Source organism: Haliotis rufescens, unplaced genomic scaffold (assembly GCF_023055435.1).
Source record: "Haliotis rufescens isolate VD_foot unplaced genomic scaffold, xgHalRufe1.0.p SCAF_29, whole genome shotgun sequence".
Classification (NCBI taxonomy): Eukaryota; Metazoa; Mollusca; class Gastropoda; order Lepetellida; family Haliotidae; genus Haliotis; species Haliotis rufescens.
In genome coordinates this window covers 281986-299319 of record NW_025963990.1, presented here as the reverse complement: position 1 = coordinate 299319, position 17334 = coordinate 281986, and the positions used below count along the sequence as shown (strand labels likewise).

Here is a 17334-nt window from a genome sequence, read left to right as displayed (position 1 = left end):
ACTAATCACTGGGCCTTCTAAATTTCACTAATCTAAAGTTGCCACACCATTTCTAACACTAATTATTGCCAGGCCCTTCCAAAATTTCACAGTTTCAACCTAGCATGCCAGTGTTGATTTTCTAATGACTGGCCCATCCAAACTTCTTTTTGGCTCAGGCTAGCAGAGCAGTGTAATTTCTAATGCCCTTCCAAAAAATGTTAATTTGCATCAGATTTGCAAACCAGAGTTAATTTCTAATGCTAATGACTCAAACCCTGGAAAGCATTTTAGCATTTAGTTCAAACCCAGCTAGCTGTAACAAAAGACGATGAGGGTTAATGTCCAACATTATTTACTTGCCCTTTTAATTTGAACTTGCCTCAGACTAGCAGACTAGTGTCAACTTGTAACATTAATCATGTTAATCACTGGCCTCAGGTTAATGCTTAGTTTACTGGAATGCTGGAAAGTTGGAACAATATGTATTGGAATCCTTTCATCAATTCCATTAAATAAATGAATACTGAAAATATATAATGTCTATGTTTTAGTATCAAGGGACATGTCAATTCCAACCACAAACTCTCTACTTTCCATTCATACTGAAAATCCATCTCTTCACCGTGACATTTAATACAACATCAAATAAATATGAGCCTCTGGCAAGCCATATTGCATGCAGATTATACACTGTTATGAGGAATTCACATATAGACAATTATTATTAACATTTTTTCTAATAAATTGTGCATCATAGATCATGATAGATTGCACACATTGAAAATACCTGATTTTGAGTTCTCTGATCTGCCATTCTTTGTGACGATCGAATGCTATCAGCACAGATGCTATCTCCTGAAAACAAATTGTCATTGTTAAAGTCACAAAGTCCTCCCTTGATTACTATTTAGTGCCAAGTTAAGGGAGGTGGATGGTCCCTTCAATCTCCAACATTCAATAGAATTATCTTGATCAGGGTTAAGACAAGAACCACTAAGGTCTTAACATCAATGCTGAGTTTTGAACACTGATTCGACTCAAAGAATCTTATTTCCATATGGACACAGTATGTATTGTACATTTTTGTGTTCCATCATGTCTATTCTTGACAATATCATAACACTGTTGATTCCAATAAAATAGAATGAATTTTCAGAGAAACTTTATTTCCATATGACACAACATGTTTTGTAAATTATGATCCATATCAGTATTTTATTCTTGACAATATCATAACACTGTCCATACCAATCAGAATCTTTTCTCGTAAAAAAAAACTATAATGGCTCCATTAGATTTAAAAGGCTGCTACAAACACATCAGATCAGAATAACAAGATAGTTTTGATATTGAACTTACAAAATAAACCAAAACAAACAGATAGTTACAGACAATGATAGACTATGACAGTATGATCACGTTCACTAAAATACCACACTGTATTTCCTCTAATAAAGTTAGCACTGACCTCACTGGTATTCCACTACTGTATTTCCTATATTAAAGTTAGCACTGACCTCACTGGTGTTCCACTACTGTATTTCCTATATTACAGTTAGCACTGACCTCACTGGTATTCCACTACTGTATTTCCTATATTAAAGTTAGCACTGACCTCACTGGTATTCCACTACTGTATTTCCTATATTAAAGTTAGCACTGACCTCACTGGTATTCCACTACTGTATTTCCTATATTAAAGCAAGTGCTGACCTCATTGATCATTGGTGACCACTGAAGTACTGACTCTATTACAATTAGAAAAAGCACTGACCGCATTGGTATTCCACTACCGTATTTCCTCTAATAAAACTAGCACAAGCACTGACCTCATTGGTGTTCCAGCGAGGTCTGAGAGAAGGGAACTCTGAGGCCGGAGGGATATTCGTCAGCTGATGAGGCAGAGTTATCTTGGAGTTTTCTGTAAAAGAAAAACATTGTCATTTTTTTGCTGGACATTAGAGGAAGTGAAAGAGTTATTATTGTTTTCTGTTGTTTTTTTGCTGCATCAGCAACATTCCATTTCGTGGCGGGGGATAATATATCCTAAGCGTCGTGTTGGGCAAGTAGACTCTAAAGGTTGGCACCGGATGCCAGACAAGTGTATGACCCACCAGTTGCCAGACAAGTGTATGACACACCTGATGCCAGACAAGTGTATAACACACCAGATGCCAGACAAGTGTATGACACACCAGATGGCAGACAAGAGTATGACACACCTGATGCCAGACAAGTGTATGACACACCTGATGCCAGACAAGTGTATGACGCACCTGATGCCAGACAAGTGTATGACACACCTGATGCCAGACAAGTGTATGACACACCTGATGCCAGACACATGTATGACACACCAGATGCCAGACAAGTGTATGACACACCAGATGCCAGACAAGTGTATGACACACCAGATGCCAGACAAGTGTATGACACACCAGATGCCAGACAAGTGTATGACACACCTGATGCCAGACAAAAGTATGACACACCTGATGCCAGACAAGTGTATGATGCACCTGATGCCAGACAAGTGTATGACACACCTGATGCCAGACAAAAGTATGACACACCTGATGCCAGACAAGTGTATGATGCACCTGATGCCAGACAAGTGTATGACACACCAGATGCCAGACAAGTACATGACACACGAGATGCCAGACAAGTGTATGACGCACCTGATGCCAGACAAGTGTATGACACACCTGATGCCAGACAAGAGTATGACACACCTGATGCCAGACAAGTGTATGACACACCAGATGCCAGACAAGTGTATGACACACCAGATGCCAGACAAGTGTATGACACACCAGATGCCAGACAAGTGTATGACCCACCTGATGCCAGACAAGTGTATGACACACCTGATGCCAGACAAGTGTATGACACACCAGATGCCAGACAAGTGTATGACACACCAGATGCCAGACAAGTGTATGACACACCAGATGCCAGACAAGTGTATGACACACCTGATGCCAGACACATGTATGACACACCAGATGCCAGACAAGTGTATGACACACCAGATGCCAGACAAGTGTATGACACACCTGATGCCAGACAAGAGTATGACACACCTGATGCCAGACAAGTGTATGACACACCAGATGCCAGACAAGTGTATGACACACCAGATGCCAGACAAGTGTATGACACACCAGATGCCAGACAAGTGTATGACACACCAGATGCCAGACAAGTGTATGACACACCAGATGCCAGACAAGTGTATGACACACCTGATGCCAGACACATGTATGACACACCAGATGCCAGACAAGTGTATGACACACCTGATGCCAGACACATGTATGACACACCAGATGCCAGACAAGTGTATGACACACCAGATGCCAGACAAGTGTATGACACACCTGATGCCAGACAAGTGTATGACACACCTGATGCCAGACAAGAGTATGACACACCAGATGCCAGACAAGTGTATGACACACCTGATGCCAGACAAGTGTATGACACACCTGATGCCAGACAAAAGTATGACACACCTGATGCCAGACAAGTGTATGATGCACCTGATGCCAGACAAGTGTATGACACACCAGATGCCAGACAAGTGTATGACACACCAGATGCCAGACAAGTGTATGACACACCAGATGCCAGACAAGTGTATGACACACCTGATGCCAGACACATGTATGACACACCAGATGCCAGACAAGTGTATGACACACCAGATGCCAGACAAGTGTATGACACACCTGATGCCAGACAAGTGTATGACACACCTGATGCCAGACAAGAGTATGACACACCTGATGCCAGACAAGTGTATGATGCACCTGATGCCAGACAAGTGTATGACACACCAGATGCCAGACAAGTGTATGACACACCAGATGCCAGACAAGTGTATGACACACCAGATGCCAGACAAGAGTATGACACACCTGATGCCAGACAAGTGTATGACACACCAGATGCCAGACAAGTGTATGACACACCAGATGCCAGACAAGAGTATGACACACCTGATGCCAGACAAGTGTATGACGCACCAGATGCCAGACAAGTGTATGACGCACCTGATGCCAGACAAGAGTATGACACACCAGATGCCAGACAAGTGTATGACACACCTGATGCCAGACAAGTGTATGACACACCTGATGCCAGACACATGTATGACACTGGATTCCAGACGTAAAGGCCATGACTAAGCTCTCTTAACTTTCATCCAGGTGAGCTAAATAATCCAATAACTGTCTAGGCATATGGTATACATGTAAATTAAATCAGAAGCATGACATATGAATTCCATGTTTGCATTGATGACTCAACAGCTTGGATGTATGTCTACTTTGAGATATTCACAAGAACGAAAAACTTCCAAAGGGAAATTGCGAGTCTGAAGTTTGCATCAATGGTCAGAGTGTGCGAAAGCCTTAAATGATTTACACCGATGATATTGCACATTGTAAAACACCTTTAGGCTTACAGCCAAAGCTAATCAACAATACATGTTTCCCTACAGCCAAGGCTATTGGCTGGCTGCCAAGTTGTCAAGCTCTCAATTGAGTATCAAAATCCTGATTAAACCGCTGGCTCAGCTAATCCGATACATGAGCTTTTTTGTGTATGTTGTGTTTCTATTGATCGTCTGTCTATTGTTGATCAAATTGGCAACAGCTTCAATTTTCAGATTAGTTTTCAACACATAATTTAGCTATGGTAAACATTAACCTTCTACAAACCATTTTGAATGATGCTATACCAACTGAATGCAGGGGTTGGGGTTAAATTAAAACATTAGGGATGGTTGCTTGGCAATTACTTGTTTCAAAGTATGTTTTACTGAAAATTAATTATTTAGGAAAGGTTAATAATGCTTGGGTCGGCACCTAGACTCACTTTATCCCCCTATCAAGTCTGCGACTTAGGCCACAAAGTCCGAAGCCCAAGCTTGTTAAAATAGTCTGAGGGGAAGGCCGATTGTAATGTAGGTGTTAGATGCTCGCCACTTTGGGAAGCCCTTGAGCATGGATATGGTGCTGACAAACCCAGAAACATGATCAGGGTGAACTGAGATTCTACCCATGATGCAACTCTGCACAACAAATTGCGGCACCTTAAACAACAGGGCCAGCCATGCCCTCATACCAATCTGAAACCATGGTAACGATATGCCCTTACACGGCCTTTTTGGCTCTCAATATCATCGATGTGGTAATTAACTAAATTATTAGTGCATTTTTACTGTCTATCAAGCCTGGGTGAATCTTGCTCATTATTCCTTACTTTCGTAATCTCATTAAAATCAGATCCTAGTGGTTGCTACTGCTACACAAAGATCTGAAGACATCCCATTACACAATGTCCGTGACCTTTCATCCAACCAAGCAGAGCATTGCTTACAAGATCGCGAAAGTGAAAGTCGAAATGTGCTTTCTACTCATGCAACCTTTGATTTGATGGAGATTGTTACATTTGTTACCATGACATCTATATGTGAGATCTTTACGTCATGAAACAAGAGTCATCAGAAGATAAGAAATCCCCCCGGCCCCCACAAATTCGAAAGAACAAATCATCTGACTGTTACTTTAAGTCCAACTTGATGAGAGAATTTCTATCTAATCTGTCTGTCCATATACAAGAGTAGTTATTGAGATATCAAAACAATATCCTAGAATTGGGATTCGGAACCATGATTTCTATGTCAGGTACACACCACTACGAACAGAGTCAAAATCAAACTTGTTGCCATGGAAACGGAAAATAAAAATTCTAAACATCCCTAAGTAGCAAACGGCATCATCTGGCAACCTGGTCTTTGTGTATGCACAGTTTCAACAAAGAATACCTATTAGTTTTAGAGACAAACCCGGACAAACACACTACTAGAGTCAAAGTCAAACGTGTTGCCATTGAAACAGGAAAAACTAATATTTTTTAAATTTCTAAATAGAAAAAGGCATGACTTAAGCCCTTGATTAATAATGTTGAACAGTTGGACATGGAACCACGGAAACGGAAAAATCTAATTTTGAAAAACTCCTAAACAGCAAAAGGCACCACTTCTGCCCTTGGTTAATACATGTACCAGGTTAGGATGAAAAGTCTTTCACAGTTTTCAAGTTGTGCTCCGGAAACAACACCTACCCCTCCTTTATGAGACTAAGTCCAAATGGTTTCCATAGAAATCGAAAAAATTAAAATGCCAAAAATCCAAAAATAGCAAAAGGCACCACTTTAGTATCTGTTTGAAATATCTGCCAATTTTTGTTGAAAGATATTGAAAGTTTTTTTAGTTGTGCTCAGGAAACGAAATCCATCCCACCTTTAGTGTCTATGTCCAAACTGTCTTCGTGGAAATCGAGAAAAAAAAAAGAAGCCAAAAAGCCATAAATAGCAAAAGGCACCACTTCAGGGCCTGTTTGATATATTCAGCGTTCCCGTTTACCGGTAATTACCAGTTTTGTACCGGTAAAATTAGGCTTGGACTGATAATTCATGTGACTGCCAGTCACTGTGGACCGGCAAATAAAGTGCCCAATAAATCTTTGTTGTCGGTGATATTCACACAAGTATATTTTACAAACAAAGTCAGCTTGTCTGTTGCCATCAGGGTTTCCCCTTGTCTATTTCTAGGTTAAATATCTATTTGTCGCAACTTTGTCTTGAAATATTAAAAAAAAAAGAGAGAGAAAATTGTGACTGAAGTTTGTGATAATGACTTAGAGATCTAAAGCTTCGTTACTTATCAACCATCTTTGAACATGATGTTGAAAGAATTAAAACCAAATAATTTCCATATGTTTTTTTTTTTGTTGAAAGTTGGGACTGGCAAAAATAAGGGGGACTGGTACATTTTAGTAACATGTATGTGGAACAGCTATGGAGTCCGACCTAACAACAGTTTAGTATCTCTCAAACAGCCAATTGGAGGTGAACCCACGGTCCAGTGCCAAGTTCCGGTCTCTGTCTACTGTCTAGACATTGTAATAACAATGATATCTCCCAGACATTGATTACATAAGGGTGTACCAAGGGTCAAACTTTCATTTTATACATTTGTATGGTGTTTCAATGACTTAAATCTTGCTATGGCTGTCAACTGGGCCTCTTAAGGGTATTATATTCAATAGGGTGAATAGTATGTAGCGTTTAGCGTTCATTGTTAGGATGTGGTTTTAGTAAGTCAGAGTGATCTCTTGTCTTTGAAGTTTTTTGAGGGGTCAATTTCCATATTCCATTAAAGTATTACAGATACTTTCTAACATGCCAGAAGAATGGTTTGATGTCTCAGTGCTACCATGACTGGTCATTAGTCTGATGAAGTAAATACAGATCAGTGATTTTGCTAGAGACGAATGCCATTGGGACATTTTCAGAATTCCATCAATTTTGGAAAGGACAATCTTCTGTCATGTCTGTATCATTACCAAATTTGAACAAAATTGCAAGACCCCCAGAAATGGGCTTCACACATTGTACCCATGTCAGGAATCGAACCCGGGTCTTCGGTGTGACGAGCGGACGCCTTAACCACTAGGCTACCCGACCCCCCCGTATAACAGCAGAGCAGCCTCCACAAACAACTAAAGGTATCCTGACAGGTAATGGAGTGAGGTCATTGCTTCCCAGCCAGGTCAGGATATGAGCACAGCCTGTAACTGACAAATGGCCTGTAGTCTATCAACATCCTGGACAGGGAGTACCCTGTGTCAACAGTTGTCGGGAGAGATACTCAAGCTGAAGGGTTATAACAATCTAAGGGAGTGCGGTTATCTGTCAATGATGATGGCAAGGTCAAGGTCAAGATCAAGGTCAAATGTCAGGACATGCGACAGTGTCAGTCAGGGCTAGACCTTAACCATTGAACTTTTACAATCTGCTTAAATATAAAAATAACGATGTCAACAATGTTCAAATTTCATTTGGACCAAACGCAAAATATGAAATTCATTGTACAATGAACATGATGAAGTATATTTATATCTTTGTCACACACTTAATATGGTAATGATTGCCAAAAAGTGTCTAGTCATTCTCTATGATGATGCAATACAACTCCATAACATAAAAAGCGTCAAATTTTCATATACATACACAGGACATATTTATAATCATGATAATGTATAATTTTACAACATTACTATTGAAATATTGTATTGCAACAAAACATCTCCGTACAAGTGAAATTGCAGAGTTTATTAAAAGACCCACAAAATGATTACCCACAGTATACTGTAAATCCTGAAATTTATGCCAAAATGTGAGTGAGTATGGTTTTACCCCGCTTTTAGCAATATTCCAGCAATATCACGGCAGGGGACACCACAAATGGGCTTCACACATTGTACCCATGTCGGGATTCGAACCCGGGTCTTCGGCGTGGCAAGCAAATGCTTTAACCACGAGGCTACCCGACCGCCCCCCAAAAATGTGAGAGTTGCTTGCATTTATAAAGTGAGGTGTATTTATCTCGACATATTGCAGTCTATTGTCATGTCCGGTGAATCGTGACTTTTTGTGTGGTGATACGATACACGATACGTTTTCTTTCTGTAGCAATACAAGATGATACACCTGCTGAAATAAATTACTTACTAGTCATTAAATGAGCCCTGGCGTTCTTGTCTGTCAGATATTGCAAAATGTGTTGTAATTATCATTTCAAGTTCACAGCTAAAAATAGCCACAACGAACATGTATCTACAGCTAGTTTTTCCTTTGGAAACTGCTCTTAAATATTTATTGTCAAGAAGTGATTTGACATAAACATGCGCATCTAAATATGTATCGTATCAAGACCTTTGTATTGTGATATGAATTGTATCGTGAGTCACGATATTAATTGTCCGGTGAATTAAACAATTTAAAATTAAACAATTCATAATTCATCATATTATGAATACGTAACAACTTGTAATGTGTAAAGTCGTACTAAAATACGCTATTTGAAGGGGGCATGGCCGAAATGCAAATGTCCGATTGGGATTTTAAATTTTCCGGACCCCTGATCGTGACCCTGCTGTATCGTTTGACCCCTAGTTATCATCCAGACTGTCCATGCCAACACTGACCAGTGGTGAGTAGTGTGAGAATCAGACAGCCTCATCACAAAGAGGTTTGCCACATGTTACGTTATGTTCCGTTGATCAATGAAGGATATTATCATCAAGCTGTTGTCCCTCTTCATGCTCACAAATAGATCAAACAAGCACTGAAGATTGATAAACAGAATTTAAGGAAGATGCCAAAGGAAAAAGGAAACAAGACAAAAAGATTTCTCTGTAAATAATTTGCAATGAAACAGATTGCAAACTGTCTTAGCTCTCTTGAAGCATTTCATAAACAATTCCAAAGTTGCCAATTATGATTTTTGATGGCTGTGCATTGTTTTATTAGATTTGTTTGTTTGTCTGTGTGTCTGTTGTTTAACAATATTCCAGCTATAAGACAGCAGTCTGTAAAATAATCGAGTCTGGACCAGACAATCCAGTGATTGACATCATGAGCACCGATCCATGCAATTGGGATCGATGACATGTATCAACCAAGTCAGTGAACCTGACCACCTGATTCCGTTAGTCGCCTTTTACGACAAGCATATTCGCCTTTTACAGCAAGTTAGTATGGGTTGCTCAAGACCTATTCTACACCGGAATCTTCATGGGTCTATTAAATAGATACTGTCAGTAGGAGTAATCCTTACTATTTACATGATTTACTTTTTAATCATAAAATTATGAAATGTGTGATGCCTTGCTTAGCATTTCAATCGGTGAAAAGTACTCTGTCCGTCAAATTGACATTTTATCGGTCTAAATAAGATAGCTACGCGATAAATCACAAAGAACAACGAATAACGAAGTGTGGTTTATTTCACGACAAAACATTGTATTATCATGATGTCATTTCTGGAGATTCTAACATGCAATAGCAACTGGAAGACGTCTTAAATTGGACATTATTTTTTAGAGGGAAGTGTTTAGTGAGGAGTTCCCCATTGATGTAGCTGGGCCAAGCAGATATACGCTTTGGTCGAATGATTGCATCCAAAAGTAAGCGAGATACAACAAAGGGTATTGGGAGAAAAGGTGCAGATAATCGAAGTGAAAATTGTGAGAATACAAAAGTTAACACCACTGTACATAAAATGGACTTGTCATTATTATTTACATCCATGTAAATGTTTTTAAAGCTTGTGCATTTTGACATCCTTAAAATGGCTGTACAAAATGTTGATATGTTGTTTATCAGCGAAGAGTCAGCATAAGAAATTGGCACAAGTCCTTTAGTCCTTGCCAAAGTGCCCAATGGTAAAGGTATCATAAGGACTAGTAGATCATTATAAGGACTAGTTGACGAAAACTGTTAGTTTCTACCCCTGAATTCTGAGTACCTGTGCAAGGGAGCGACTCACCTGACCTGTTGCCTGGAGCGGGGTTCCCTGCTGGCTCTTCCATGGGGTCAGGGTCACTCCGAACTCCAGTGAGAAGGTCCTTACATAACACTTAATCTGAAACAGTAATCGCCATTGAATGACACATGATACCAATGGTCAAAATATAGCAGAGAAGTCAAAGATCCATGCCACTGCTGTCATGTAAAAGGTTAATGATTTAGGGTGCCCATGCTCCTAAGTTTTAAGACTGGCTACCACAGCCAAAATCATTAGAGCCTTCCAGTTCACACTTGGCTCCTAGCATCATTTTCAGTTGATCTTAATGTTGTCATATTGATTATTATTAACTGTGGTAACCAGACCATGCAGACCAAGCTGAAGTTCACTAGACTCTCTCTTCAGTCACAGACTGACATGATCAACATGATCAATGTTATGGTATTACCTATAAACATGTATATAAAAAAAAAGCTCTTATTTTTGCTCAAAGGAGAAAGCAATTACAGTGCTTCAGATTGCCAAGAAGCCTGGAAGTTAACCCCCTGTAAAATCAATGTGAAAACATATATCACTGGTACCAAGCGACTGGGGCACAATGACACTTGACCAGTTAAAACACAGCTGGGAATTGATCAGAGAAAGTGAGGGAGTTGTGTCGAGGTATTATCACAGCTTTTTGTTTGTTTGTTTGTTGTTTAACGCCACACTCAGGAATATTGCAGCTGTGTGACGGCAGCCAGTAAATAATTGAGTCGGGACTAGACAACAAGGACAGTCCAGTGATTGATATCGGCAACAATCCACATCATCAGGGTACATTGACACACCATCAACCAAGTCACAGATCCTGACCACTCAATCCATTAACATGATTAAGTCACCTCTTGCGACCAGCAGGGATTGCTAAGGCCCAAGAGAGGTGACAGAATGATTTCCAGGTTAGAATTTGTCCTTGGGACAAATTCTAACCTGGAAATCATTCTGTCACATCTCTTGGGAAAGACATCATTGGTCATATCCAGTTTTGTTTGTTTATTTGTTGTTTAACGCCACACTCAGCAATATTCCAGCTTTATAACAGCGGTCTGTAACTAATCGAGTCTGGACCAGTCAATCCAGTGATTAACATCATCAGCACTGATCTACACAATTGGGATCGATGACATGTATCAACCAAGTCAGCGGCCTTATAAAAAAGGATTAAAAAGTGCATTTTACTTCATTCTGAGAGGAAAAATCCAGGAATTACGAGGAAAATTCTCATTATTATTATTATTATTATTATTAAAACCATGCTATTGCTACTAGCGATGCTGCTTGGGACACATTCTACTCAGGGCTACCACAGAGATATTATCACAGTGTGACACTATCATCATGTCGGAGGAATGCCCAAAGTGAACGAGTGATACATATGATTCAGGAGTTAAACAAACTGTGGAGTTGGGTTACCTGTAGATTTAACTACACCAGGTGAATTTGAATTGAATGCACAGCGTGAGGTTTCAAATGTTTACTTTAGTGTGGTTAAATTCACAAGTAAACAAGCTCTAAACTGACTGTTTGCCATATTCTCAGTGTTACATAACAGATTCTACAACAGTGAGTGTCATATATATAAGTTACAGTCAATGTGTAAAATCAGTCAATTTGTACAATTGTCAATTAGGCAATTTACAAAACCCCTAAATATTTCTGCCATTTTACAAATATCTTTTCCATTTATTATATCATAACAAAACTTTTTATACTTCATCACCCAGTGACTGAAAATTATAGGATTTAAATAAAACGGAAGTCAATGTATATTTTTTTACATTCAGTGAATTGTGATGTTTTTAAGCCCTTCAAACTTCTCAAACTTTTAATCAATCTTGCGGGAAAATAATTGTAAATTGACTGAAATGTTTTGGCGTCTTGTAAATTGTCTGACATTTAAGAATTGGCCTTCGCTTTGTGTGAGTTCATTGGAGTATGAACCTTCATAGAGTGAGGGCCAAACATTGTATGAACATCGGAGCTTGCGAACATATATACAACATGCTGTTTGATTGGTTGCCATGCCTCAGTATTACATAACAGATTCTGCAACTGTATGTGTCATATATACAACATGCTGTTTGATTGGTCGCCATGTCTCAGTATTACATAACAGATTCTGCAACTGTATGTGTCATATATACAACATGCTGTTTGATTGGTCGCCATGTCTCAGTATTACATAACAGATTCTGCAACTGTATGTGTCATATATACAACATGCTGTTTGATTGGTTGCCATGCCTCAGTATTACATAACAGATTCTGCAACTGTATGTGTCATATATACAACATGCTGTTTGATTGGTTGCCATGTCTCAGTATTACATAAGAGATTCTGCAACTGTATGTGTCATATATACTGTTTACAACATGCTGTTTGATTGGTTGCCATGTCTCAGTATTACATAACAGATTCTGCAACTGTATGTGTCATATATACAACATGCTGTTTGATTGGTTGCCATGTCTCAGTATTACATAACAGATTCTGCAACTGTATGTGTCATATATACAACATGCTGTTTGATTGGTTGCCATGCCTCAGTATTACAGAACAGATTCTGCAACTGTATGTGTCATATATACAACATGCTGTTTGATTGGTCACTATAGTCTTCTCAGTAATAAACAATAGATTCTACGATTGTATGTGCCGTACAACATGTTGTTTGATTGGTTGCTATGATAAATATGCTAGCTATGGTGCTTTACATGCTTTGTGTTACATATAACAGCTTCTTCAGTTTTGTGCCTGATAAAACTCACAAGCATGGATGAGGCGGTGACAAATCTAGAAACATCATCAGGGCAAGTCTGGAATTCAAACCAACATGGAATCCGAGCAGCACGTCTACATAGCAATGGCATTGCCTTGTCCTTAGAAAACTGCACCATCCCCCCTCCCCCCCCAAAAAATGGTTTTATTTTACTGCGTATTTCTGCATTTTTTATGCGTATTTTACACAGATACGCAGCTTATCTGGAGCTCTGGTACTTCAAATGAACCAATGTTGAAATGCTGGATGTATCCACTGTCAAGTTGGCAGCTTCGAGGAATCTTGAAACTTGTACCTTATCCGCCAATACATTGGCTCTTACACCTCTTGTCATAACGCAACAAATCATGATCAATATGGCTGTTGGAAAACAGGTGTCATTCAGAAACAGGGTACTTGATGATAATTAATTATTTCCTAGACATGCAAAACAATCCAGCATATCATAATATTATAAAATAGGGAGATAATCTGTAGAATATAATATCTTTGAACTCACCTTGACTGATGAAAGTTGAGGAAATATTCTATAGGTAATTGGTTTGTAGGTCAAGGCCAGTTATAATCAATATTTGTAATTTATCCTCTCGTGGTATCCATTGTTAAAATACACGAAGAGTGGGTGTGTCTAGATGACTGACATAAAGCACCATCTACCTGCAAAAGTGTGAAATATCATTAGAGTAGTCTAAGATAGTAGGCATCATATAACTATTTAGACCATCAAACAAGTGACACATCTCAAATTAGGTTACATTATAGGTCCCATTATAGTCAAAGCAAATAAATAATTGAACAAGTCATGGTTTATACACCCTTGAATTATTTAAAAGCTCTCTTATTCTAGTGATGAATAAAATAAGTATATTTCATGAAATAATTTTAAACATTCAGGATTATTACCAAACAATAACATCAAGATCTTTGACAAATTCAGTAAATATGATAGCAGCGAAAATAAGAACCAGGTAGGCTAGGCCTAATTGAAGAAAAAAATCAAAGGCAAATTCAGGACAATAAACACATGCATTGTTGCCAATGAATGTCTAAATCATTGAATTGGTGAAAACACGTATGGTTGAAACTCATATAGACTGTATTGCTGTTCGTTCGCCTATTTGTTTTCTTTACTTGCCAATGTTGACATATCCAAAAAATTGTCAAACGATTAACTAGACTTTTTACAACACAAAATGTTTTCCACACAAGCTGTGAGTTACTACAATAATGAAGCATGAATGTTCTTGTTGCATATACATATCATATACCAACAGCATATTTTGCTATTGAACAGAAGTGTGAAATTATTTTACAAAAACAATTTTCACTCACATCTTCACTTCCACCTTCTCGTCGGCCATCATAATCACTCTGCACATGCGCAACCGGAAACAAGATATAGCCGGATCAACAGTTTTCTGATAAAACCTCGCTTTTATGAAGGTATAGCTCGCTTGCAAACAAACGATACAACGAAATGGATCATCTGGTATTAATGTGCAGTTGTAAACTCGCTGCATTCGTAAATAAACTTACTTAAGGCAGTATCGAATCTTCCAAACAACTATTGTCAGCAAGATGCATCGTCTGCTAGTCAAACGCCAGTCACACGGCACAACAACTGAAATGAAAGCCACTTTGACATTTTCCGATGACATGATCTCGTTATTAACGGGAATGCTGGAGAAATTCAATCGTTAGTCCAGTGAAAAAAACGTGCTATAAATAGCGAACAGAAACATGAAAGCATATGCAATCTTCATTGTATTCACATCGCCATTGTGTAGTCACCTTTACCAGTAACTAAATATAATTACGTTTACTTTTTCAAGGAAGAAATGAAGGTTTGCTCAAGTAACCCAAATAGAAATCCGCACTGGATATTCTAAAATTACTCGCAGAGTAGTGTCACAGGTCTATTGTTTGTTTGACGGCGGTCTGTAAATAATCAAGTCTGGACCAGACAGTTCAGTGATTGACATCATGAGCATCGATCCACACAATTGGATACGATGACATGCTTCAACCAAGTCAGCGAGCCTGACCACCTGATCCCATTAATCGCATCTTACGACAACCATAGCCGCCGCCTCTTTCGGCAAGCTTGGGTTGCTGAACAACTATTCTATCCCGGATCTTCAGGGGTCCACGGGTCTGAAGAGCAGATTCATCGGCAGTATACCAGCAGGACGGAGCAGTTACCGTGGTTACTGTTTTCACGATTAAAACTAAATCAGAGGTTCATGTAATATTGTGAACAACAATTTTCCTTCACACATGCGTGGAACTTTTATATGGTAGACTCTTACACAAACATATATATATACACTATATATAGGGATCTATTCTGTCATTGAGTCTTTACTCGGCGGAGGTAGCGTGAAATGGGGTTAACGTCGGGTTCAACATTATTCCACTTATATTGCGATCTGCATGCATGTGTGTGTGTGTGCGTGCGTGCGTGCGTGCGTGCGCGCGCGCGCGCGTGTACTAGTCCGGATTAATGCTGGTTGTATAGTATACTTATCCATGCACTAAGATCCATGCCGCATTATAACATGGATACCCCACTCAGAAAGCATACTGACAATGAGCCAAATAGTCCTTGCTGTATACGCTAGTAGCGCCAGACAGGGTAACAACACGTACCATGTTTAACATCTTTTGTTATGAAGCGGCCAGGGAATCAAACCCACGAGCTTCAACTCTCCAGGCAGATGCTCTGCCTACTACACCACAGAGGCGGTCTCTTCACTAGGTTGGTTGGTTGGTTGGTTGTTTAACGCCGCACTCAGCAATATTCCAGCTATATGACGGCGGTCTGTAAATAATCGAGTCTGGCCCAGACAATCCAGTTATTAATATCATGACTCTTCACTGGGGGTTCCTGGAAACCGTACATTCACAATATACAATCAAACGATACTGGCCCCCCAAACAACATATTGTAACCCCGGACGGTATATATATATGCCTTGTCCACAAGCAATTCTCAGAATGGTTTTGAAGTGTGATGTTTAGCGCCGCACACAGCAATAGTCCAGCTATATGACGGCGGTCTGTTTACAAATAATCGAGTCTGAACCAGACAATCCATTTCTGGCATCATGAGCATTAATCAACGCAATTGGGATACGATGGCATGGATTGTGCATGAACCATGTCAGCAAGTCTGACCACCCAGCCCCGTAAGTCGCCTCTTACACGACAAGTGTAGTTGATTCTTACGACAAGAATAGGTTGTTAAATTCCGATTCTAACCGCTCTTCACGGGCACAATTCTCAGAGTGAACGTGTGGTTTACGCCGCTTCAACTGACGCTAGGTCTTCAAAACGTTGACCATTTTGGTGTCCTCGCTTTATACTGGGGAAACATACTCAAAATAGAACATTTATTACTTGACGCTCGACAGTGAGCGCTAAATCGTGATATTACTCTACTGGGTATCAGTTAAATGGTAGCTCGGAATACTGGGAATGGATCCTGCTTCGCCAAGTTGTATATGCATGAGTGTGGCATGCCGCCTCAGCTTGTAGAGTGAGTGTCACATGTCTTCTCAGGATGAGTGAGTTTTAGTGAAACCCACGTGCATGGGCGAGTGTCTGAAAACCAAGAAACATATCCATGTCGAATCTGGAATTCGAACCCACGATTTATGAGTTATCCAAAGGGACGCAACTCTTCAAAAATAATTGTGGCACCTTTTTGACAATTAGGCCACTCATTACTCATTGTAAGTGATATCATGAAATAAATTCAAATTTTCACAAATTCTTTAAATGGTATTATTAATTCATTTCACTATCATCAAGTATTCAGATGTAAATAATTATCGTCATATCACTAAAAGAAATGAATAAATGTTTATAAATAAAAAAATACTGACATCATTAAGTAAATATTGATATAATGAAAAGAATTGATATCAGTAGATCGGAAATTCAAGTGAAAATGGCTTGCCATATATTGCTGATTTATCATATTTTGTGATATCGTGAATAGGTTAGATTTATTGATGTCACCAGTTCCTTTATATCAGTAATTCTTTTATTGATATCTGTAACTCGATTTTCATTTTATGATATGATCAGTTGATATACAAAGATCAGTAAAATTGGATTAACGATAGTGTTATTTATTGTAAG

General features: G+C 39.1%; 1 protein-coding gene across 2 annotated transcripts in view; it reads right to left on the bottom strand.

Moving 5' to 3' along the window:
• LOC124124549 (calmodulin-binding transcription activator 2-like) overlaps positions 1-14581 on the bottom strand; it is a 39287-nt gene extending 24706 nt beyond the window's left edge. For both annotated transcript variants that reach the window (XM_048402753.1, XM_048402752.1), the window contains exons 1-5: positions 14521-14581; positions 13688-13845; positions 10388-10483; positions 1812-1903; positions 770-837 (exon numbers count right to left, since the gene is read on the bottom strand). In XM_048402753.1, the coding sequence (XP_048258710.1) occupies positions 770-837; positions 1812-1903; positions 10388-10430 (203 nt within the window). In that variant the 5' untranslated portion in view covers positions 10431-10483; positions 13688-13845; positions 14521-14581. The remainder of the gene's footprint in view (positions 1-769; positions 838-1811; positions 1904-10387; positions 10484-13687; positions 13846-14520) is intronic.
• Positions 14582-17334: the final 2753 nt, after the last annotated feature.